This window comes from Hemiscyllium ocellatum, chromosome 24 (genome assembly GCF_020745735.1).
Source record: "Hemiscyllium ocellatum isolate sHemOce1 chromosome 24, sHemOce1.pat.X.cur, whole genome shotgun sequence".
Taxonomy (NCBI): Eukaryota; Metazoa; Chordata; class Chondrichthyes; order Orectolobiformes; family Hemiscylliidae; genus Hemiscyllium; species Hemiscyllium ocellatum.
In genome coordinates this window covers 51,336,009-51,359,749 of record NC_083424.1, presented here as the reverse complement: position 1 = coordinate 51,359,749, position 23,741 = coordinate 51,336,009, and the positions used below count along the sequence as shown (strand labels likewise).

At 42.6% G+C, this 23,741-nt stretch overlaps 1 protein-coding gene across 1 annotated transcript in view; it reads right to left on the bottom strand.

Moving 5' to 3' along the window:
• LOC132827252 (radial spoke head 14 homolog) overlaps positions 1-22,776 on the bottom strand; it is a 107,209-nt gene extending 84,433 nt beyond the window's left edge. Inside the window, exon 1 of the mRNA XM_060843876.1 lies at positions 22,454-22,776. Coding sequence (XP_060699859.1) covers positions 22,454-22,652 — 199 coding nt within the window. The 5' untranslated portion in view covers positions 22,653-22,776. The remainder of the gene's footprint in view (positions 1-22,453) is intronic.
• Between the last annotated feature and the right edge of the window lie 965 nt (positions 22,777-23,741).

Here is a 23,741-nt window from a genome sequence, read left to right as displayed (position 1 = left end):
CAGCCCCAACCTATTCAACCTCTCCCTATAGCTCCAATCCTCCAACCCTGGCAATATCCTTGTAGATCTTTTCTGAACCCTTTCAAGTTTCACAACGTCTTTTCGATAGGAAGGAGAATTGCATGCAATATTCCAACAGTGGCCTAACCAATGTCCTGTACAGCCGCAACATGACCTCCCAACTCCTATACTCGATACAATGGCCAATAAAGGAAAGCATACCAAATGCCTTCTTCACTATCCTATCTACCTAGAAGATTGATGAGAGCAGAGCAGCAGATGTGATCTATATGGACTTCAGTAAAGCGTTCGACAAGGTTCCCCGTGGGAGAACGATTAGCAAGGTTAGATCTCATGGAATACAGGGAGAACTAGCCATTTGGATACAGAACTGGCTCAAAGTAGAAGACAGAGGGTAGTGGTGGAGGGTTGTTTTTCAGACAGGAGGCTTGTGACCAGTGGAGTGCCACAAGGATCAGCGCAGGATCCTCTACTTTTTGTCATTTACATAAATTACTTGGATGCGAGCATAAGAGGTACAGTTAGTAAGTTTGCAGATGACACCAAAATTAGAGGTGTAGTGGACAGCGAACAGGGTGACCTCAGATTACAAAATGATCTGGACTAGAAGGGCCAATGGGCTGAGAAGTGGCAGATGGAATTTAATTCAGATAAATGCGAGGTACTGCATTTTGGGAAAGCAAATCTTAGCAGGACTTACACACTTAATGGTAAGGTCCGAGGGAGCTGAACAAAGAGACCTTGGAGTGCAGATTCATAGCTCCTTGAATCTTTAGACTGTGGGTGGAAATCGAAAGAGATCTATGCAGGAACAGGGAGAATGTGCAAACTCCACACAGAGTCACATGAGGGTGGAATTGAATCTGGGTCCCTAGTGCTGTGAGGCAGCACTGAGCCTCCATGCCACCCACAGCTACTATGCTGCCCATGGTGAATGGTGAATTTTAATTGTGTTAATTGCGATCAAATTGAAAATTCATGAATGGCACATCTTTCCAATTAGGAGAAAGCAGGACTGCAGATGCAGAAGAGTCAAAGTCGAAAAGTGTGGCACTGGAAATGCACTGCTGGTCAGGCAACATCCAAGGAGCAAGGGAGTCACGCTTCGGGCATGAGCCCTTCATCAAGAAGGGATCCTGATGAAGGGCTTATACCTGAAACATCGACAGCCGTACTCTTCCGATGCTGCCTGACCTGCTGAGCTTTTCCAGCAGGTCCAACTTTCCAATTACATAATGTAGGAAATTAGCAAATATGGTTACAAGTACCAGCTTTAAACTATCGTTTGGAAAGTCAGGCACTTCAGAAAATTGCAACTCTATTCTGCTCGAGGGGAGGGGGAATGGAAAAGTTTATGAACTGTGAGAGATTGCTAAACTGTGCATTTGGAAATCTGATAAAATGTAGTTAGGGTAGTTAGGACAGAAAACTGTTAGTCAAATTCTCCACTGCATCTTGTCAAAAGTCAGTGGTGAAGAGGTTGAAGGAAGTGAAAATGTTGCCCGAGAGCTGAAGACAGAATGGAAGTCAGCTTATTACATTACTTAAAGAGCTTTCTTCACAGAGCTGAGGCATAGCTGCTGGTTCATAAAATGGAAGTAGGGTCAACATATTCCTTTAATTAAGAAAGAAAGGTCAAAGCCTCCTCCTGGGATAGATTCTCATGTTGTCAATCTTAATTCCTCTTTTTTACCATCAACAGAGGCTGTATTCCCCCAGAGAAATGTCAATCTTACATTTCCAAACCGTGACACCATTTATTTCAAAGTGCTCAGCTAATCTCCTGAATTTAAAGAACATCTAGCATAAATCAAATCTTACTGTCCAATCCGACTGCAACTCAAATTTGTCTGAGACTCTTTCTTTATGTTATACTTCACATCAAAGCCATAGTGGAAATTTATCCTTAAGAGACTTACTACAAAATACCTTCATTGTATGATAATTTGTTTAATGATCTTTTGCATGATTTTTCTGGTGGTATGAATACTTACAGTATATTTTCTTTATTCTAACTTCAATCATTAGCAGAAAATTAAGTACAAAAAGGAATATTAAGCCTGTGTTAAATTAACAGAATGCAGCATGACGTTAAATATACATTAAGAATCCATCCTGGTGGTTTAATGAGCTGAAATTGATCCTGAAAATGATGGCTCTTGTTCCTGATTATTTATCATCCACATAATTTGAATTCTCTAAACACCGTTCTATTTTATGTCATTTCCTAGAATAAAGAGGGAGAAATATTGTGCGAACTTGGTTTCCTTAAATAGCTTTCTTTTGTGCTCTACAAGAATTATTAAAAACTTTTCTCAAACCTATCCAGGTTAGAAGTACCAATTCACAATGCACAACATGGGAACTTAATTTACTGAACAAATGTTAATTTAGAATTATAGAATTCCTACAGTGTGGAAACTTTAGCCCAACAAGTCCACACTGACCATCCAAAGAGTACCCCACCCACATTCATTCCCCTACCCTATTATCCTATATTTACCATTGACTAATGCACCAAACCTACACATCCTTGAACACTATGGGCAATTTAGCATGGCCAATTCACCTAACCTGCACATCTATGGATTGTAGGAGGAAACCCACACAGACAAGGAGGGAATGTACAAACTCCACACAGTCGCCCAAGGTTGGAATCGAACACGGGTTCCTGGCGTTGTGGGGGCAGCAGTGCTAACTACTGAGCCAGCATGCCATCCCATGCTAAGTGGGAAGCCTCACTTATTAACAATGCCCATTGGAAAATAATGAATGAACGCTCATTGAGGGTCCTCGCTGAGACTATATATTCAGAAAAATATACCAAGTGTGTGCAGGAATATAGGATTCAGGAGCAGGAGAAGGTCATTCAGCCCTTGAAGTCTGCTCCATCATTCAATAAGATCACCTTTGTGATCTTGGCTCCAGTTTCCTTTCAGCACTTCATAACTCTTGACTCCTTTGTCTATCAAAAATCTGTCTAACTTAGTCTTGAATAAATTTATTAATAAATAAATCCTCCACTACTTTCTGGGAACAGAATTCCACACTTTGAGGAAATAAGCCTTTTTTCAACTCTGCCTTAAAAAGGAGACCTTTTATATTCTTAAACTATGTCTCTTGTTTTGGTCCCTTTGAGGGGCAACCATTTCACACCAAGGGTAGTTTGTACGTGGAATGAACTGCCAGAGGAAGTGGTAAATATAGGGATATCATTTCCTGATGAAGGGCTTATGCCCGAAACGTCGAATTTCCTATTCCTTGCATGCTGCCTAACCTGCTGTGCTTTAACCAGCAACACATTTTCAGCTCTGATCTCCAGCATCTGCAGACCTCATTTTTTTTACCCTTAATGTAGGGATATTGGACAGGTATATGAATAGAAAAGGTTTAAAGGGATATGGACCAAACGCAGACGAGTGGGATTCGTTTAATTTGGGAAACTTGGTCAACGTGGATGAGTTGGACCAAAGAGTTTGTTTCCCTGCTGTATAACTTTATAACTCTACAAGGCCATCATTCCAGGAATGAGGAAGAGCAGCTGGAAATTACTTTCACACTGAATGTCGAAAATAATATGCAAAATTAATTTAAATGATTATTCCTTTCAAGCATCATATAGGAATTTTCTCCAGATTTATATGTTCAATGAAGCTAAAAGTCATACAATCTGTGTTGAGTTATAAGATGATCAATATGTTCTCATAATTTTTATTGATCCCAAATTATCATCACTATTTAAGTAACAGAAATTTTAAGCACATTCATCGCTGAATAATAATCAATTAATTATTCTGGTTGCGTCACTTTCGAGCAATGTCATAAATTGTAACTAATCATGTAACTCACAGGAGCACATCACATTTAATTGAAAGAGCTGTGGATCAAAGTCATTAAAGGCACCCAAACAGCGGCAAGGAATTAACAGTTTCTACTAATTGATCTCATTGACATAAAAAATATCATCACAATGATAAATGGACACCACAAGCCAGATCTATGCACGTTCACATGAAAGAAAAAAAAGAATCCATAAAAAATATTTGCTAGACCATATTGGGCCACAAGGCTGACCACAATTGTGAAAATACTCAAAAAAAAATTCTCAACTCATATAGGCATTTCTAATTCATATTTACCATTCTGGACAAAAAAAACATCAATATAGCAAAAAGCCTTAACTATCACAGAATCCCAAAATGTCCCCACTGCTACTGATACACTCATTATCACTTCTATTATATGAAATCTCACTTACTTCATCTGCTTCACTGTAATCAAAGACACTGCTGAGAACAAATTCCTGAATAACTGTATAACTGTGTTGTGTTTTAGTCATTGTCATGAATCTTTCACCATGTAACTACACATGAAAAATGTTGAGCAGCTTCATTCACCCTGTCAATATTGATCATGACTTGGACCCATTCACTTCATTCACCAAATATGAATGCTTTACATGGTTGTTTACTGAAAACTCCAAGATATGTGGAATCTCAGGCTCCCTGAAAGCACAGCAAGGCACATCTTCAAATCTACAACCTCACTTTACGGGGCCTATTATGTGTATCTAGTCATGGTCACAAACTGATACACCATTCAGCCCATCAAGTCTGCTCTGCCATTCGGTCATGGCTGGTGGGTTTCTCAGCCCCATTCTCTTGCTTTCTCCCTGCAATCCTTGATACTCAAGAACCTATCTATCTCACTCTTAAATATATCCAATGACCTGGTCTCCAAAGCCTCCTGTGGCAATGAATTCCATAGATTCACCACTCTCTGGCTGAAGAAGTTCCTCCTTATCTCCATTCTAAAAGGTCCTCCATTTACCCTCAAGTCTTAGTCTCTCCTACCAATGGAAACATCTTTCCAACGTCTACTCTGTCCAGCCCATTCAGTATTCTGTATGTTTCAATTAGATCCCCCTTATCCTCTGAAACTCCATCAAGTACAAACCCAGAGACCTCAAACATGCCTTATATGTTATGCTTTCCATTCATGGGATCAGTTTCATGAACCTCCTCTGAACACACTCCAGGGCCAATAAGTCCTTTCTGAGATATGGGGCCCAAAACTGCGCACAATACTCCAAATGTGGTCTGACCAGAGCCTTTTAGAGCCTCGGAAGTACACACCTGCGTTTTTTTTCCCCAAGTATTCTCAAAATATTTGTCTTCATAACTACTGATTCAACATGCAAGTTTACCTTGAGAGAATCCTGGACTAGAACTCCTCAATCTCTTTGCACATCAGACTTCTGATTTTCTCCCTATTTAGAAAATAGTTCATACTTCTATTCTTCCTACCAAAGTGCATGACCTCACACTTTCACACATTGTACTCTATCTGCCACTTCTTTGCCCACTCTCCTAACCTATCCAAATCCTTCTGCAGCCTCCCCACCTCCTCAATGCTATCAGTCCCTGATGAAGAAGCAGCACTTTGAAAGCTACTACTTCCAAATAAACCTGTTGGACTAGAACCTGGTGTTGTGTGACTTTTATTTTTGTATCATCTGCAAACTTAGCCAGAACACCCTCAGTTCTTTCATCTTGATAGTTAATGTATAAAGTGAAAAGTTGTGGTCCCAACATTTGCAGAACACAGTTGTCACCGGCTGCCATCTTGAGGACCCTTTTATCCCCACTCTCTGCTTTCTGCCAAACAGCCAAGCTACTATCCATGCTAGCACCTTGCCTCTAACACCATGGGCCCTTATCTTACTTAGTAACTTTATGTGTGACACCTTGTCAAAGACCTTGAAGTCCAGGTAGATAATATCCATTCGGTTTACTTGGTCGAACTTGCTCGTTACTTACTCAAAGAATTCTAGCAGATTTCTCCGGCATGAACTCCCCTGATGAAACCATGCTTACTTTGCCCTATTTTACCATACACTTCCAAGCATTCAGAAGTCTCATCTTCACAATGGATTCCAGGATCTTACCCATCACTGAGGCTAGGCTAATCAGTCTTTAATTTGTCTTCCTTTGCCTTATTCCCTTTTTAAACAGTGGTGTCACATTAGCAGTTTTCCAGTCCTCTGGGACTCTACCTGATTCTAGCAATTCCTGAAAAATCACCACTATCCTTTCAGTTATCTCCCTTCAAACTCTGGGTGTAGTCCAGCTGGTCCAGGTGATTTATCCACCTTCAGGCCATTAAGTTTTTCTAGCACCTTCTCCTTGGTGATTGCCACCATACTTAGCTCTGCCCCCTTGCGCTCTTGAATTTTTGGGATTTTACTCGAGTCCTCCACTGGGAAGACTGGCGCAAAGTAATTATTCAGTTCCTCAGCCATTTCTTTATTCCCCACTACTATCTCTCCAGCATTATTGTTTAGTGGTTCAATGTCTACTTTTGCCTCTCTTTTGCCCTTTATATGTCTAAAGAAACTCTTACAGACTTCCTTTATATTATTGACAAGCTTACCTTCATATTTAATCTTCTCCCTCCTTATTTCTTTTTTTGTGGCCCTTTGTTGGTCTTTGCAAGCTTCCCAATCCTCTGGTTTCCCATTGCCCTTCACCATATTATATGTTTTCTATATCATTTTTATGCTATCCCTGACTTCCCTCATCAGCCATGGTTGCCTCATCCTCCCTGTACTATCTGCTGTGTCTCCTGAATTATTCTCAGAAACACCTTCCATTACTGTTCCACTGTCTTTCCTGCTAGGCTCCTCTCCCAGTCAATTCTACCCAGCTCCTCCCTCATGCCTCTGTCGCTGCCTTTATTCAGCTGTAATACTGTTACCTTTGATTCTATCCTCTCCCTCTCAAACTGCAGAGTAAATTCAATCATTACAATAACTGCCTCCTCAGGGTTCCTTCACCTTAAGCTCCCTCATCAAGTCTGACTCACTGCACAAGACTAAATCTAGCATTGCCTGTCCCTAGTGGGCTCCACCATAAGCTGCTCCAAAAAGCCATCTCGTAGACACTCCACAAATTCCTTTTCCTGCAATCTACTACTAATTTGATTTTCCCAGTCCACCTGTATATTGAAACCCTCCTTGATCACTGTAACTTTGTCTTTCCTGCACATCTTTTCTATCTCTTGGTGTAATTTGCGCCCCAGCTCCTGACTACTATTTGGAGGCCTGTACATAAATCCAACTATGGCTTTTCTTACCTTTGCAATTCCTCAATTCTATCCACACAGATTCTACACCATCTGACCCCAATTCGCTTCTTACTATTGATTTAATTTCATTTCTGACTAATAAGGCAACCTCTCTGCTCACCTGCCTATCTTCTCAATAAGATGCATATCCTTGAATAATCATGATCCCCAATAGCCACATCTCCATGTGCCCGTCACGTCATACTTGTCAATTTTGATCTGCACCACAATTTTCTTATACTGCATGCATTCAGATATCACACCTTCAGTGCTGTATTAACCATCCCCCTTCTCATTGTTATTCGTTTGTCAAGCGTGCTTGAAGTTTGATTGCTAACCCTTTCCATACACTCTGTCCTATGTGTCTGTGCTGGAGATTTTAATGATCTGTCCTGAGTTCTGCACGCTTACCTCCTCCTTTAATTCAGATTTTCTAATTTCCCCTATAACTGAGCACCCCCACCCCTGACTTTTTTTTAGTTTAAAGCCCTATCTACAGCCCTAGTTAATCTATTCATTAGGACTCTGGTCCCAGCACAGTTCAAATAAAAACTGTCCAATGGAACAGATCCCTCTGCTCCTGCACTGGTGCCAATGTCCCATGAATTCAAATCCATTTCTCTCACACAAATCTGTGAGCCATGTATTTACATGCTTAATCTTATTGACCTTGTGCCAATCAGCTCTTGGCTCAGGTAGTAATCCAGAGATTATCATCTTTTTGGTTCTGCTTTCTAATTTAGCTCCTAGCTGTTCATACTCCTTTAGCAAAACCTCTGCCCCAGCTTTATCCATGTCATTGGAACCCTCATGGACCACAAACACTGGATCTTTACCCTCCACCTGCAAGTTCCTCTGCAGCCGAGATGAGACATCCTGGACCCAAGCACCAGGCAGGCAACACAACCTTTGGGACTCTCAATCTTGGTCACAGAGAACAGTGTCTGTGCCTCTAAGTTTACTATCCCCAATTACAACAATTTATTTTCTCTCGCCCGATTTGAATGGTTCCCAGCATCATTGTACTGCTGTCAGTCGGCTCATCCTCCCTGCAGCCCCGTCCACACAGGGAGCAAAACTCTTGAACCTGTTGGACAAGGATGGAAGCTGAGGCTTCTGCAACTCTACCTCCTGGATCCCTTTACCTACCTCACTCACAGCCATACCCTCCTGTCCCTCACCACTGGCCGAATTCAAGTTAGTTAGTCTAAACTGTCTCATAAAATACAACACCCAGGTAACTCTCTCCCTCCCTGATGTATCACAATGTTTAAAGGTCAGACTTCAGCTCATTCACTCTGTGCTGGGGTTCTTCCAACCACCAACATTTATTATAGACATGGTCACTGGGAACCACAAAAGAGTCCACCAGCTCCTACATCATGCAGGAACAACACATCACCTGTTGGGGATGTTTTCTTTAAGCAAGGCCACTTGGATTCACCTACCACACTTTCACCAGTCAGATAAGCATGGCCAAAAAATTCCATGTGCAATTTCAAAATTAGTGTTGTTTTATCTAAAAATTAATTTCACTGTCAGAACACACCAAAACAGAAGTAGAGTGGATCTTCTTGTGACCAGATATTTGTTACACTTTTGATGTCCACTGTCCTGTTTGATGGGAGATCATGTTAGAGAATATCACTTGTCTGCCAACATTTCAAAGATTTTTTCTTTACCTTGTATTTATCATGATCTTATGAAATTCAAATATCTGTGTCACATTCAGCCCATGTCATCTGTCCTATCCTAGTACATATGCTTTGTCAGTTCCAGCTTAACAAATATGCAGTACCAAGGTGTTATCCTGTAAAAATCAATAATACCACTTTCTAGAACATAGAACATAGAAAAATACAGCGCAGTACAGGCCCTTCGGCCCTCGATGTTGCGCCGACCAAAGTCTACCTAACCTACACTAGCCCAATGACCTCCATATGCTTATCCAATGCCCGCTTAAATGACGATAAAGAGGGAGAGTTCACCACTGCTACTGGCAGGGCATTCCATGAACTCACAACCCGCTGGGTAAAGAATCTACCCCTAACATCTGTCCTATACCTACCACCCCTTAATTTAAAGCTGTGTCCCCTAGTAACACCTGACTCCATTAACAGAAAAAGGTTCTCAGTGTCTACCCTATCTAAACCCCTAATCATCTTGTACACCTCTATCAAATCTCCCCTAAACCTTCTTTTCTCCAATGAGAACAGCCCTAAGTGCCTCAGCCTTTCCTCATACGATCTTCCTACCATGCCAGGCAACATCCTGGTAAACCTCCTCTGCACTCGTTCCAATGCCTCCACATCCTTTCTATAGTATGGCGACCAAAACTGCACACAATACTCCAGATGAGGCCGCACCAGAGTCTTATACAACTGCAACATGACCTCAGGACTCTGGAACTCAATTCCTCTACCAATAAAGCCCAGTACACCATATGCCTTCTTCACAGCACTATTTACCTGGGTGGCAACTTTCAGAGATCTGTGTACATGGACACCAAGATCCCTCTGCTCATCCACACTACCAAGTAGCCTACCATTAGCCCAGTAATCCATCTTCTTGTTACTCCTACCAAAGTGAATGACTTCACACTTAGCTACATTGAACTACATTTGCCACCTTTCTGCCCAGCTCTGCAACTTGTCTATATCCCGCTGTAACCTGCCACATCCTTCTTCGCTGTCCACAACTCCACCGACTTTCGTGTCATCCGCAAACTTGCTCAGCCAGCTTTCAAGCCCCTCCTCCAGATCATTTATAAAGATGACAAACAGCAATGGTCCCAAAACAGATCCTTGTGGAACACCGCTAGTAACTGCACTCCAAGATGAACCTATTCCATCAACTACTACCCTCTGTCTCCTTCCAGCCAGCCAATTCGTAATCCAAACCTCTAATGCACCCTCAATGCCATACCTCCGTAGTTTTTGCATTAGCCTACCATAGTCACCTTCTCAAAGAACTCAATAAGGTTTGTGAGGCACGACCTGCCCTTCACAAAACCATGCTGACTATCCTTGATCACATTATTCCTATCCAGATGTTCATAAATCCTATCCCTTACAATTCTCTCTAAGACTTTGCCCACAACAGAAGTGAGACTCACTGGCCTATATTTACTCGGGCTATCCCTACTCCCCTTCTTGAACAAGGGGACCACATTCGCTATCCTCCAGTCTTCTGGCACTATTCCCGTAGACAATGACGACATAAAAATCAAGGCCAATGGCTCTGCAATCTCCTCCCTAGCTTCCCAGAGGATCCTAGGATAAATGCCATCAGGCCCAGGGGACTTATCTATTTTCATCCTTTCCAGTATTCCCCAGACCTCTTCGCTACATACCTCAAGGCCATCCATTCTAATCACTTGTGACTCAATATTCACATCAGCAATAGTGTCCTGTTCCTGAGTGAATACTGACGAAAAGTATTGATTTAGTATCTCTCCAATCTCCTCTGCCTCCACGCACAACTTCCCACTACTATCCTTGACTGGACCGATACCTACCCTAGTCATCCTTTTATTCCTGACATACCTATAGAAAGCCTTTGGGTTTTCCCTAATCCTACCAACTAAGGACTTTTCATGTCCCCTTCTCGCTGCTCTTAGCTCTCTCTTTAGATCCTTCCTGGCTACCTTATAACTCTCAATCGCCCCAACTGAACCTTCACGCCTCATCTTTACATAGGCCGCCCTCTTCCCTTTCACAAGGGATTCCAATTCCTTATTAAACCACGGCTCCCTCACAAGACCCTTTCCTCCCTGCCTGATTGGTACATACTTATCAAGGACACCCAATAGCTGTTCCTTGAACAATCTCCACATATCATTTGTGTTCTTCCCTTGAAGCCTATTTTTCCAATCCACGCATGCTAAGTCATGCCTCACTGCATCATAATTTGCCTGCCCCCAGCTATAACTCTTGCCCTGCAGTGCACACTTATCCCTCTCCATCACTGAAGTAAAAGTCACCGAGTTGTGGTCACTGTCCCCGAAGTGCTCACCTACATCCAAGTCTAACACCTGGCCTGGTTCATTACCTAGAAGCAAATCCAGTATAGCCTCACCTCTTGTTGGCCTGTCTACATATTGTGTCAGGAAACCCTCCTGCACACATTGGACAAACACCGACCCATCTAACGAACTCGAGCTATAGCTTTCCCAGTCAATATCTGGGAAGTTAAAGTCCCCCATAACAACCACCCTGCTACTTTCACTCTTCTCCTGAATCATCCTCGCAATACTTTCCTTTACTTCTCTCGGACTATTAGGAGGCCTGTAGAAAACTCCTAACAGCGTGATCTCACCTTTCCTATTTCTAACCTCAGCCCAAACTACCTCACATGGCAAGTCTTCCTCCATCGTCCTTTCCACCGCTGTAATACTATCCTTGACAAGCAATGCCACACCACCCCCTCTTTTACCCCCATCTCTGACCCTGCTAAAACATTTAAACCCTGGAACCTGCAACAGCCATTCCTGCCCCTGTTCAACCCACGTCTCTGTAATGGCCACAACATCGAAGTCCCAGGTACCAACCCACGCTGCAAGTTCACTTACCTTATTTCTTATACTTCTGGCATTGAAGTATACACACTTCAAGCCACCTTTCTGTTTACAGGCACCCTCCTTCGAGATCGATGCCTTGTTCCTAACCTCCCTACACTCAAGGTCCTGTACCATAAAGCTACAGTCCAGGTTCCCATGCCCCTGCAGAGTTAGTTTAAACCCTCCCAAAGAGCACTAGCAAACCTCCCCCCAAGGATACTGGTGCCCCTCAGGTTCAGGTGTAGACCATCCTGTTTATAGAGGTCCCACCTTCCCCAGAAAGAACCCCAGTTGTCCAGAAACCGGAAACCCTCCCTCCTGCACCATCCCTGTAGCCACGCATTTAACTGTTCTCTCTCCCTATTCCTCGACTCTCTATCACGTGGCACGGGTAACAAACCAGAGACAACAACTCTGTTCGTTCTAGCTCTGAGCTTCCAACCTAGCTCCCTGAAAGCCTGCCTGACATCCTCACCCCTCTTCCTACCTATGTCGTTGGTGCCAACGTGGACCACGATCTGGGGCTGCTCCCCCTCCCCCTTAAGGACCCGGAAAACACAATCAGAGACATCACGTACCCTTGCACCTGGGAGGCAACATACCAATCGTGAGTCTCTGTCGCCCCCACAAAACCGCCTATCTGTGCCCCTCACTATTGAGTCCCCAAGAACTATCGCTCTACCTTTCTCCACCCTTCCCTTCTGAGCAACGGGGCCAGGCTCCGTGCCAGAGGCCTGAACCTCGTTGCTTACCCCTGGTAAGTCATCCCCTCCACAAGTATCCAAAACGGTATACTTATTCTTGAGGGGAATGACCGCAGGGGGTCCCTGCACTGGCTGCTTCCTCCCACTCCCCCTCACTGTCACCCATCTCTCTATAACTTTCGGAGTAACTACTTCCCTAAAGCTCTGATCTACGACCACCTCTGCCTCCCGAATGATCCGCAGTACATCCAACTCCAGCTCCAGTGCCCTAACACGGTCTTGGAGGAGCTGGAGATGGATGCACTTCTTGCAAGTGTAATCAGCAGGGACGCTAATGGCTTCCCTCACCTCCTACATGTTGCAAGAGGAACATTGCACTGCCTTCGCTGCCATCCCTCTAAAAGGTAAACTTTAAAAACTAGATCTAAAGAAACAAACAAGCAAAATGCAGTACTTACCTGCTTACCACAACGGGTCTTATTATTAGGTTAGAGGAGGAGGGCGGGCGGGAGGCTCTAGCCCTGTAGTGCCTCGGGTTCCTCACCTGCTCGCTTATATAAGAAAAAAACCCTTCCCAAGTAACCTAGCGCGACACCAGCTTCCGGGTCTGCTAGGCGCTTAAAAAAACTTTAAATTTTAACTGTTAAAAAACACTAACTGGACTATACCCGCGACTTCAAAAAACACCACCAGACAGCCGTTACCTGCTCCGCCAAGAGAGTGAGGCCAAAGGCTTGGAGATGCGCGCTTATATAAGAAAGAAAAACCCTTCCCAGGTAACCTAGCGCGACACCAGCTTCCGGGTCCGCTAGGCGCCTTAAAAAAAACTTTAAATTTTAACTGTTAAAAAACACTAACTGGACTATACCCGCGACTTCAAAAAACACCACCAGACAGCCGTTACCTGCTCCGCCGAGAGAGTGAGGCTGAAGGCTTGGAGATGCGCGCTTATATAAGAAAAAAAACCCTTCCCAGGTAACCTAGCGCGACACCAGCTTCCGGGTCCGCTAGGCGCCTTAAAAAAAACTTTAAATTTTAACTGTTAACTCTTCTTACTTCACATATAAATCATGTTGGTTAGTACAGAAAGACAACTTTTTTGAGCTGTGGACATTTTGAAGCACAACTATAAAAATATATGCTTGCTCTTTTCAATTTTCATTTGTTCTTCTTCTTGCTTCTTCTATTCCCAAGTAATTTTGTCACAAGAGGACCAAAATATCTTTCATCCAGTTTGATTCTTAACATATAAAGAAACTTTTTGTTTTTTGTGCCCATTGGGTTTGTATGAGACTTTACAGAAAATCCACCAAAAAACTGTAATTCCAAAGTACGTGTGAATGATCTGCACATTGGGGTGACCACTGGATAAAAAGATGGATAGCAATTTTAGGAGGCCATTTTCCAGAAAAAGATACATCTTGTTGTCATGATTATAATGAGGTCAGTCAGGTGGATCTCGTAGAATATGAGTTCCCTGACTGGGGCTGTTAATCTGGTCCAATCAGGGAGCTCGGGATGACAGATATAGACAGGAGTGTCAAAGTTTCTGTTCGTTCTGAGAACTGACACTGAGCAAAATGGATCAGTGTCAAGGTCTTTCCATGTGTAAATAAAGGGCGACTGGTTGATGGAATACCTGCCTCTGCGCAGTTATTTCTGCAGCAACAAGAGAAAAACACACACCTGAAGAAATTCAACAGACATCTTTGAGTTAGGATAAGCATTTCTGGCAACTTGTCATAATTTGGGAAGTTTGACTCAGTCGATCCTGCCATCAAAGACTGGAACCAATATGTAGAAAGAATGCATTACCTTTTCTGGGGAAATGACATTCAGGCAGATGAAAAGCAACAAGTAACTCTCCTGACAGCTCGTGGACCCCCAACAATTTTGATTATTAGGAACCTAACTTCCCCTGAGGCACCAGGTACTAAAACCTTTCAAGAGGTTGATGGGTTTAGTTAAGGAATATTATGATCCTACGTTTCCTCTCATTCTGAGATGCTACAGGGGAATCTGTGTCAGGATTTTTGACTAGGTTAAGGCAACTAGCATACGCATGTGAGATGCTGAGACACTATTTGGTATGTGGGCTCAATGATGTAACAATGCAAAAGCATTTATTGCCGCAGCCCAACTTGACTTCAAACAGGCACTACAACGTGCATTATCATTTGAAAATGCAGCAAGTAGAGCATATGTGTTGCAGACTATTCTAATGGAACACCCTTACCAGGCTGACTGAGCTTGGGGAACACCACCTGATTGCAGGCAATTGCATAGCCTCACTCAGGACACATCCTGAACAAAGCGACTCTAGGTCAGCCTATGGTAAAGCCCCAAAACAAAGCCAAGCCTTGGACAAACGATTAAAAATCTTCTTCATGATCTGGACCGGCAAGCGGTTGTAGTTGCTGCTGGTACGCGGACTTGAAACAGCAAAAGAGTCCCAAACAGAGTTAAACAGAGTAAGAGAACTAATATGCCAGTATTCAGGAGACAGCACACCGTGGAAAGGCCACCTATATTTGGTTTGGAAGAGTTAAATTACTTTGCAACATCCAAATCAGAACCACTCAAAATAAACAACTGGTTAAATGATCACCTGCTTCTAATGGTCGTTGATACTAGCACAGCCATTTCAGTGATCACAGAACCAGTCTTTAACAAAATTCACTCAGGACTTCAACCCTTATGTTTGTGCGAAATCTTGGCTAGACTGAGAACATAAACAGTACAAGGGAACCTGTACAGATTAGGGGGAACAACTTTGGCTCCGGTCTCTCAGGAGAAGCAGCCAGTTGAGTTACCACTGATTGGAGTAAAAGGGTCAGGTCCAGGATTGATGGAGTGAAATTGGTTGAGACAGATTCATAAAAAATTGGCTCCACATTTTTCGATTTGAAAATGTCTGCCTGAGTGAAGTGCTAATTAAATACCCAGAAGCTTTCCAGGAAAGTCTAGAGACTATCAAAGGAACCAAGGCCAGCTTGCAGGTTGGCTGGGAAGCAATCCACAATTCTGCACGGCCCACCAAGTATAATTTACCCAACAGGCTAAAATAGAGGAAGAAATAAAAAGCTGGAAAGTAAAGGAAGCATCAAACCAATCTAGTTTGCAGAGAGGACAGCACACGTAATACTGATTGTGAAGTCCAATGGGTCAGATCCCCTTTGTGGAGATTTTAAGCAAATGGTAAACTGCTTTTCACAAGTGGATAAATATCCAATCTCTCACAGGATTTATATGCAAAGCTGGCAGGGGGTTGTCCTTCACAAAGCTGGATATGAGCCATGCATACTTGTAATTGCAGTTAGATCAGGATTCCCAGAACTACACAATAATACCCATAAGAGTTGGTACTAATATACGATGGTGGAGGACAGTTTACAAGATCTACCCCAGGTTGCCATTTATCCAGATGATGTGCTAATAACAGGCAAGACAGTAATGAGCAGTTAGAGAACTTGGACATAGTCATTAGACGTTTCTCCCAAGCAGGTATAAAGTTTAGAAGGAAAAATAATGTGTGCACCAGGCATCTCAAGTGATCCACTTGGGCTACAAAGTTGACAAAACTGATTACACCCATTGGAAGACAAATTGAGGGGGATCAAAGGTGCCTGGCTTCAATTTTCCACCAGAGCTTAGGTCTTTCTTTCAGTTAGGAAATTATTACACAAAGTTCATGCATAACTTGGCCTCTAAACTTGCACTTTTGCTTCAACTCTTAAAAATGGGTCAGCCTTGGAAATGGCCAAGCCTTATCTTTCAGGAAAGTGAAGATACATCCTCTAAGGTGTTGACACACTTTGATCTCAAGCAAGATCTGGTAGTGACATGCAATGTCTCCCTGTATGGCACTGGGGTACAATTTGGTGGCCAAATGGAGAGTAATGCTCAAAAGTGTATGCATCCAGGACTTCAACTAATGCAGAGCATTTATATGGGCATAAATATGCCCCTATAAAGAGGAATGTTTGGCTGTCAAATTAGGAGTCGGGGTGTTCCACCAATTTCGACATAACTTTGTAATAACAGATCATAAACTTCAGCTTAAAGAGGACAAGTCGGCGCTGCCCAAAGCTTCAGGCCAAAGTCAGTGGTGGGCTCTAATTCTAAATGTGCTTAATTACAAATTGGAACACTGTCCGGGAGGTCAGGTAGCAAATGTGGATGCACTCAGCCACCTCCCAGTGGCAAATATACTGCCAGTGGTACTGCGACTGGAAAAGTCTGTAATGGTTTTAAATTTTTTGGACACATTTCTATCACAGCCGACAATTTCAGATTCGGACACAGAAAAATCCATTCCTGGCAAAACTGAAACAAAAGGGTCATCACAACCAGAATTGAAACCTTTTAAATCTCTTGACCGAGAGAGGCCGGAGCACAGTAGATGAAAGCATATTATTATGGGGCCAAGATTGATTGTTCTGAGCAAAGGTTGCTGTCAGATAATGGCTGAACTCCACCAGGATCATTCACGGTTGGATGTGCATAAAGTTCAAACACGGCAACGATGATAGAAAAACTGCAATCATTTATTGCAATACACACACTCCTGTAAGTATTGTTCACAGATAATGGGCCATGGTATTCTAGCAGGGAATTTCAGTATTTCCTGAAGTTGAATAGTATTCATCAGAGAAGAACAGCTTCATGCCATCCATCATCCAATGGTCTGATGGAAGGAGCAGTCCAAGCTTTGAAGGCAGGCTTAAAGAAACAGCTTACAGCTTCACTAGATACCAAATTTGATTACAGGGCCACCCTTCATGCAACTACAGGGATTGCTCCAGCAGAGTTGCTAATGGTGAGAATGTCAAGAACTATGCAGGTGCAAATAAAGGATGATTTGGTGATAGTATGGCAGCCTCTATAGAGTTCTTTCATTTGTGGTCAACAAATACAGTATTATCAGTGTTAGGAAGATAGAATGGGGTCTTCAACATTTTCTTCCTGGTTATTGTAAAATTAGAAATACATAGCAAAGGTAAATGAGCAATGGAATAATGAGCATAAAATATATACAGTTAACTGCATATAACATTGTACATTTAACTTTTTGGTGCATCAGTAGCACCAAAGGAGGTCAATTATTTTAAGCAATGAAAACTAGAGAATTAAGAGAGACAATATTACCAATAGAAACAGGAACTCTCCAAAGCAAATGTCTGGAAAATCAGTCACATTTAAATGAGGAAATCAGTAATAGCACTTCAATATAAGTGTTTTTAAAAATGATGAGTCTTCATACAAACGCTATATCAGATTTAAACACAAAAACAATAACTGCAGATTCTGGAAATCAGAAACAAAAACAGGAAGTGCTGGAAAATATCAGCAAGTCTGACAGCATTTGCAGAGAGAAAGCAGTTAACATTTCAGGTCCAGTGACCCTTCTTCAGAACTCAGAGTCTCTGGACCCAAAATATTACCTCAGCTTTCTCACCAAAGATGCTACCAGATCTGCTGAGTTATTTCAGCAGTTTTTGACATTATATCGGTTTTGGTAAGTTTGAAATAGAAAATGAAAAATGCTGAAACATGCATTTTTTTCTGTCCTGGTATCTGCAGGTAAAATTTGGGAGTGTGAATTTGAAGCTTAGTATCAGAACTTAGAATATCAGTTAAGGTGTCAATTATTTACAATTAATGACTTGGACGATGGAAATGAATGTACTATTGCCACGTTTGCAGATAACACCAAAAAAAGTGGGAAGACAAGTGGTGAGGATAACATTGACAGTAAATAATAGTGGTCAAAAACTTAGCAATGAGAATATCATGTGGGAAAATGTGACGTTATGCACTTTGACAGGAAGACTGGAGGAGCTGAATATTGTTTAAATGGAGAAAGACTGCAGAAAGCTGCAACACAGTGATTTGGGGGTCCTCATGCATGAATCATGAAAAGGTAACTGGGAAGGCAAATGAAATCTTGATCTTTATTTCAAACGGTATAGAGTATAAAATTTGGGAAGTCTTGCTAAATAAAAATAAAAGAAGCAAAAATCAGACCACACCTACAATATTGCAAACAGATTTGATCCGTTTATCTAAGGAAAGATATAGTGGCACTGGAGGCAGTTCAGAGAAAGTTCTCTAGATTAATTCTAGGTATGGAGGGATTGTTTTATGAGGAAGGGTTCAGTAGGTTGGCCCTATACTATTGGAGTTTAAGGGAATGAGAGGTGACCTTTTAGAAACACTGAAGATTCTTTGAGGACTTGACAGTATAATTGCACAAAGATTGTTTCCCCTTGTATGACAGTCTAGGACCAGAGGATATGATGTCTGAGTAAAGGGTCACTCATTCAAAACAGAGATGAAGAGGGTTACTTCTCTCAGAGGGTAGTGAACATATAGATTTTTTAACCACAGAGGGCTGTTGAGATTTGGTCATTAAGAATATTCAAGACTGAAACAGAGAGACTCTTAATCAGTAAGGAAGTGGGAAAAGGCAGGAAAGTAGAGTTGAGGATAATAGTTGTAGTCTCATTGAATGGTGGCAGATTTAATAGGCCAAATGTTCGATTTCTGTTCTTCGTTATGGTCTTAAATATTGCAGGTTCAATGGAAGGTAATCAATGAACAAAAGCCCACAGGAAAGAGCTCACTACCACCTTCTCAAGGGCAACCCAAAGGTTGAGTAATAAATGCTAGCCCAGCCAGTACAGCAAACATCCCACGAGTGAATTTTAAAAGTATAATTCTGTTTTTGTGTAGTTTATTGTTATAAATTACACTTTAATTTTTTTATTAAATGTCGTGCTTCCACCCTACCACCACAGAGTTTTATTTCTCTTTTAGACTGAAAGGTCTCGTGCTTAAAGGTCTCTGTCATTAAAAATTATAGGATTAAGGAGGTGCAACAGCAAATAACTGATCATAGTTTTATCGATATATTGCTTGCCAATTTCCATTGCATATATAACTTCTGACTGGCAATATTCCCTGTAATCTTTCTCCATTTTGTGCAGCCTGTTTTCCTTGACAGTGCATTTTAACACCACCAACTTGGAAAGTAGTTAGTGCCAGTTTTTCATTCGGATATTGTGATCTGCATCTAAGAGGATTCCAAAAACCCTCTGTTTGCATTTAATTTGCATTGCTAGAAGTCCTCTTATGTTCTGAATATTCTTCTAATAGGATATCCTAAGGATTTGAAAACTGGATTCGGCACAGGAAATTATGGAAGGGCAAGAGTACTTAGTGGATGTCATTCAATGCAGGAGAATACTCAAGTTACAAAATTCTAGGGCAACTGTTATTTGTGAGGGATTGAAGCAGCAGTTTTGGAAAGTCCAATCCTAAAAATCATGAGACCCTAATTAGCTGGAGGTATTACAGATGATAACTGGATGCTCAATAAAACATTCAGCAGAAATTCCATCAGAATGTGTATATAGGATGTCAACCTGAGAGGGTAACAGGAATGGATGTATAGAATTTAAACTGAAAAGGTCGGCATCACAGTAGCATGTATTTTGTCACGGAAGAAAAATTGTCTCCAGTGAGACCGAGGGCTTATATTGAATGGAAAGTCAGGGAACCTGAAGCAACAGCCTGAGAGTTGGCCTCAATTTTTGTTCCAGAAGGAAAACAACATGGCGAATGAGGCACATTGATCTGACATGTCTTCTACAAAATGGAATTGATCCAATAGTTAACTTCCAAGTATTAGTTTTTATTTACTAGAGCTTACATACTTTGATTGCCAAATCTTTCTTTGGTTAATCTATGTCCAGGAAAACAGAATTATTTTCAGTTTATAATAGATACCTATTATCATAATTACTCATGTCTTCCACTGTGTTGGGATATTACTCATGTCTTCCAGTGGAAGACGTGAGTAATATCCCAACACAGTGGAAGACATGAGTAATATCCCAACAACTAAAGGGAGTCAGGGGCTGAGTTGAGTATGGTTGCCATTACAAAAGAGATAGTGCTAGAAAAGTTAAAAAGTCTTAAAATTGATAAATCTCCTGGCCCGGATGGGATACACCCTAGAGTTCTGAGAGAGGTGGCTGAGGAAATAGCTGAGGCATTGGTTGAGATCTTTCAAGAGTCACTGGAGTCAGGAAAGGTCCCGGATGATTGGAAGATGGCTGTTGTAACCCCCTTGTTCAAGAAAGGATCAAGACAAAAGATGGAAAATTATAGGCCAATTAGCTTAACCTCGGTTGTTGGTAAAATTCTAGAATCCATCATTAAGGATGAGGTTTCTAAATTCTTAGAAGAGCAGAGTCTGATTAGAACAAGTCAACATGGATTTAGCAAGGGGAGGTCATGCCTGACAAACCTGTTGGAATTCTTTGAAGAGATGACAAGTAGGTTAGACCAGGGAAACCCAGTGGATGTGGTCTATCTAGACTTTCAAGAGGCCTTTGATAAGGTGCCACACGGGAGGCTGCTGAGCAAGGTGAGGGCCCATGGTGTTCGAGATGAGCTGCTGGCATGGATTGAGGATTGAGTGTCTAACAGAAGGCAGAGAGTTGGGATAAAAGGTTCTTTTTTGGAATGGCAGCCGGTGACGAGCGGTGTCCCGCAGGGTTCAGTGTTGGGGCCACAGCTATTCACATTATATATTAATGATTTGGATGAGGGGACTGGGGGCATTCTAGCGAAGTTTGCAGATGATACGAAGTTAGGTGGACAGGCAGGTAGTACTGAGGAAGTGGGGAGGCTACAGAAGGATCTAGACAGTTTGGGAGAGTGGTCCAGGAAATGGCTGATGGAATTCAACGTGAGCAAGTGCGAGGTCTTGCACTTTGGCAAAAAGAATAAAAGCATAGACTACTTTCTAAATGGTGAGAAAATTAGTAAAGCCAAAATACAAAGGGACCTGGGAGTGCTAGTCGAGGATTCTCTGAAGGTAAACATGCAGGTTGAGTCCGTGATTAAGAAAGCGAATGCAATTTAGATTAGACTTACAGTGTGGAAACAGGCCCTTCGGCCCAACAAGTCCACACCGACCCGCCGAAGCGCAACCCACCCATACCCCTACATTGACCCCTTACCTAACACTATGGGCAATTTAGCTTGGCCAATTCACCTGACCCGCACATCTTTGTGACTGTGGGAGGAAACCGGAGCACCCGGAGGAAACCCACGCAGACACGGGGAGAACGTGCAAACTCCACACAGTCAGTCGCCTGAGTCGGGAATTGAACCCGGGTCTACAGGCGCTGTGAGGCAGCAGTGCTAACCACTGTGCCAATGTTGTCACTTATCTCAAGAGGGTTGGAATATAAAAGCAGAGATGTGCTACTGAGACTTTATAAAGCTCTGGTTAGGCCCCATTTGGAGTACTGTGTCCAGTTTTGGTCCCCACACCTCAGGAAGGACATACTGGCACTGGAATGTGTCCAGCGGAGATTCACACGGATGATCCCTGGAATGGTAGGTCTAACATATGAGGAACGGCTGAGGATCCTGGGATTGTATTCATTGGAGTTTAGAAGATTAAGGGGAGACTTAATAGAGACGTACAGATAATACATGGCTTGGAAAGGGTGGACACTAGGAAATTGTTTCCATTAGGCGAGGAGACTAGGACCCGTGGACACAGCCTTAGAATTAGAGGGGGTCAATTCAGAACAGAAATGCGGAGACATTTCTTCAGCCAGAGGGTGGTGGGCCTGTGGAATTCATTGCCGCAGAGTGCAGTGGAGGCCGGGACGCTAAATGTCTTCAAGGCAGAGATTGATAGATTCTTGTTGTCTCGAGGAATTAAGGGCTCGAGAGAACGCTGGTAAGTGGAGTTGAAATGCCCATCAGCCATGATTGAATGGCGGAGTGGACTCGATGGGCCGAATGGCCTTACTTCCACTCCTATGTCTTATGGTCTTATAATGGGTTAAAATGTATTTATGTAAGTCACGTTCACTGAGCACCTAAGATAAGGGATAAAGCAAACAAGGCCATGTTGATACACCCAACTTCCCGAGCGCCTTGTAACTCCTCTAAACTTGTCTGGTACCTTCTGTTTTAAGTGTGTGTTGTGCAACAAGTGAAGAGGGTCTTCACTTACCGACCTCGACCGCCGAGTAAGCTAACTCGGGGTCGTGCAGCAGGTCACACAGAGCCATGAGGGCCCGTTGCCGGACCAGGAGCTCGGGATCCGCCAGCTCCCGCTTCAGTTTGGGCAAAGCGCGGTCCCCGAAGGCAATGGGCGCTTTGGTCGGGTCGATGTGAGGAGGATACTTGGCAGAAATTCTGGTGTGAGCCATGTCCTCACACCTATTTTTAACAACAGATGTTCTTTTTTTAAAAAAAAAGGGGAAGTTCCGAGGCCGCAGAGAAGCCGAGCTCGCGCCCCGACGTTGCACAGGCGAAAGTTTGAAAGTTCGGCTCGCGGCTTGGCTCAGTTGCCATAGCAACACCCGAGGCCTCCTCCTCCCCAAGGCACCTGCAATCAACACTGCGCCTCCTCACAGGTAAGTGGGTCGCCAACATCAGTCACAAAATCTACTTTGGACAGTCTCATTTAACACAGGACAACGTCCCAAGTACAACACAATGTCGTAATATTGTGATCATAACTAAGGAGGGTTGAGGGCGTCCGTTCTTTTAGTGCCCAATGATGGGCAATTGCCATGGTCAGAAAGGGAGGACATTTGTGGGACTGAAGGAGGTTACAAATTGGGGGGCTTGGGAGGGCTAACCTTGAAAAAGATTAACATCAAGGTAGGACTTTTAAGTTGTAGGTGTTGGGAAACTAGATGCAACAACATAGTACAAAATCCAATACTGAGTTTTTTTTGGTGCAATGGTCGTGTCCCTATCTCTGAGTTAGGAGACTCCTGTTCAGGACCCACTTGGAACATCCCTGGACAGATGATTATATTTACCTAAAATCAATTTGTGCATAATTCAAACACTCTGATCCCACAAAGGTTGTAAAACAGGGTTGTTTTATTCCTTATTAAATCTTAATCAAATATTAAAAACTTATTAAACTTTTAAACTATTTACAAAAGATCATGACCTTAGCTCCAACTCCAGCATGATAACATTACTATGTTCCTAACCTCCAAACAACAGATTTCAGTTGGTGGAGGTTGAGTGCTAATTTCCCATGGTTAATCCAGATAGAATCTTTCACTCTTAAATTATGAGTGCTGCCTAGATAGTCGACCTATAGAGTTCTGATAGTTGTTCATCTGCACAGGTCTCAAGTCACCATCAGAGGCTTCCCTGTTTGTAGCTTTAACTCCTCAGCAGTCTCCAATTATTATCGGTGCACTCTGAAGCACAGTGAATACTCTTGGTCTCCCTATCTTTAAAAATAAACAAATTTGAAAGGCTGTTGATCCAAT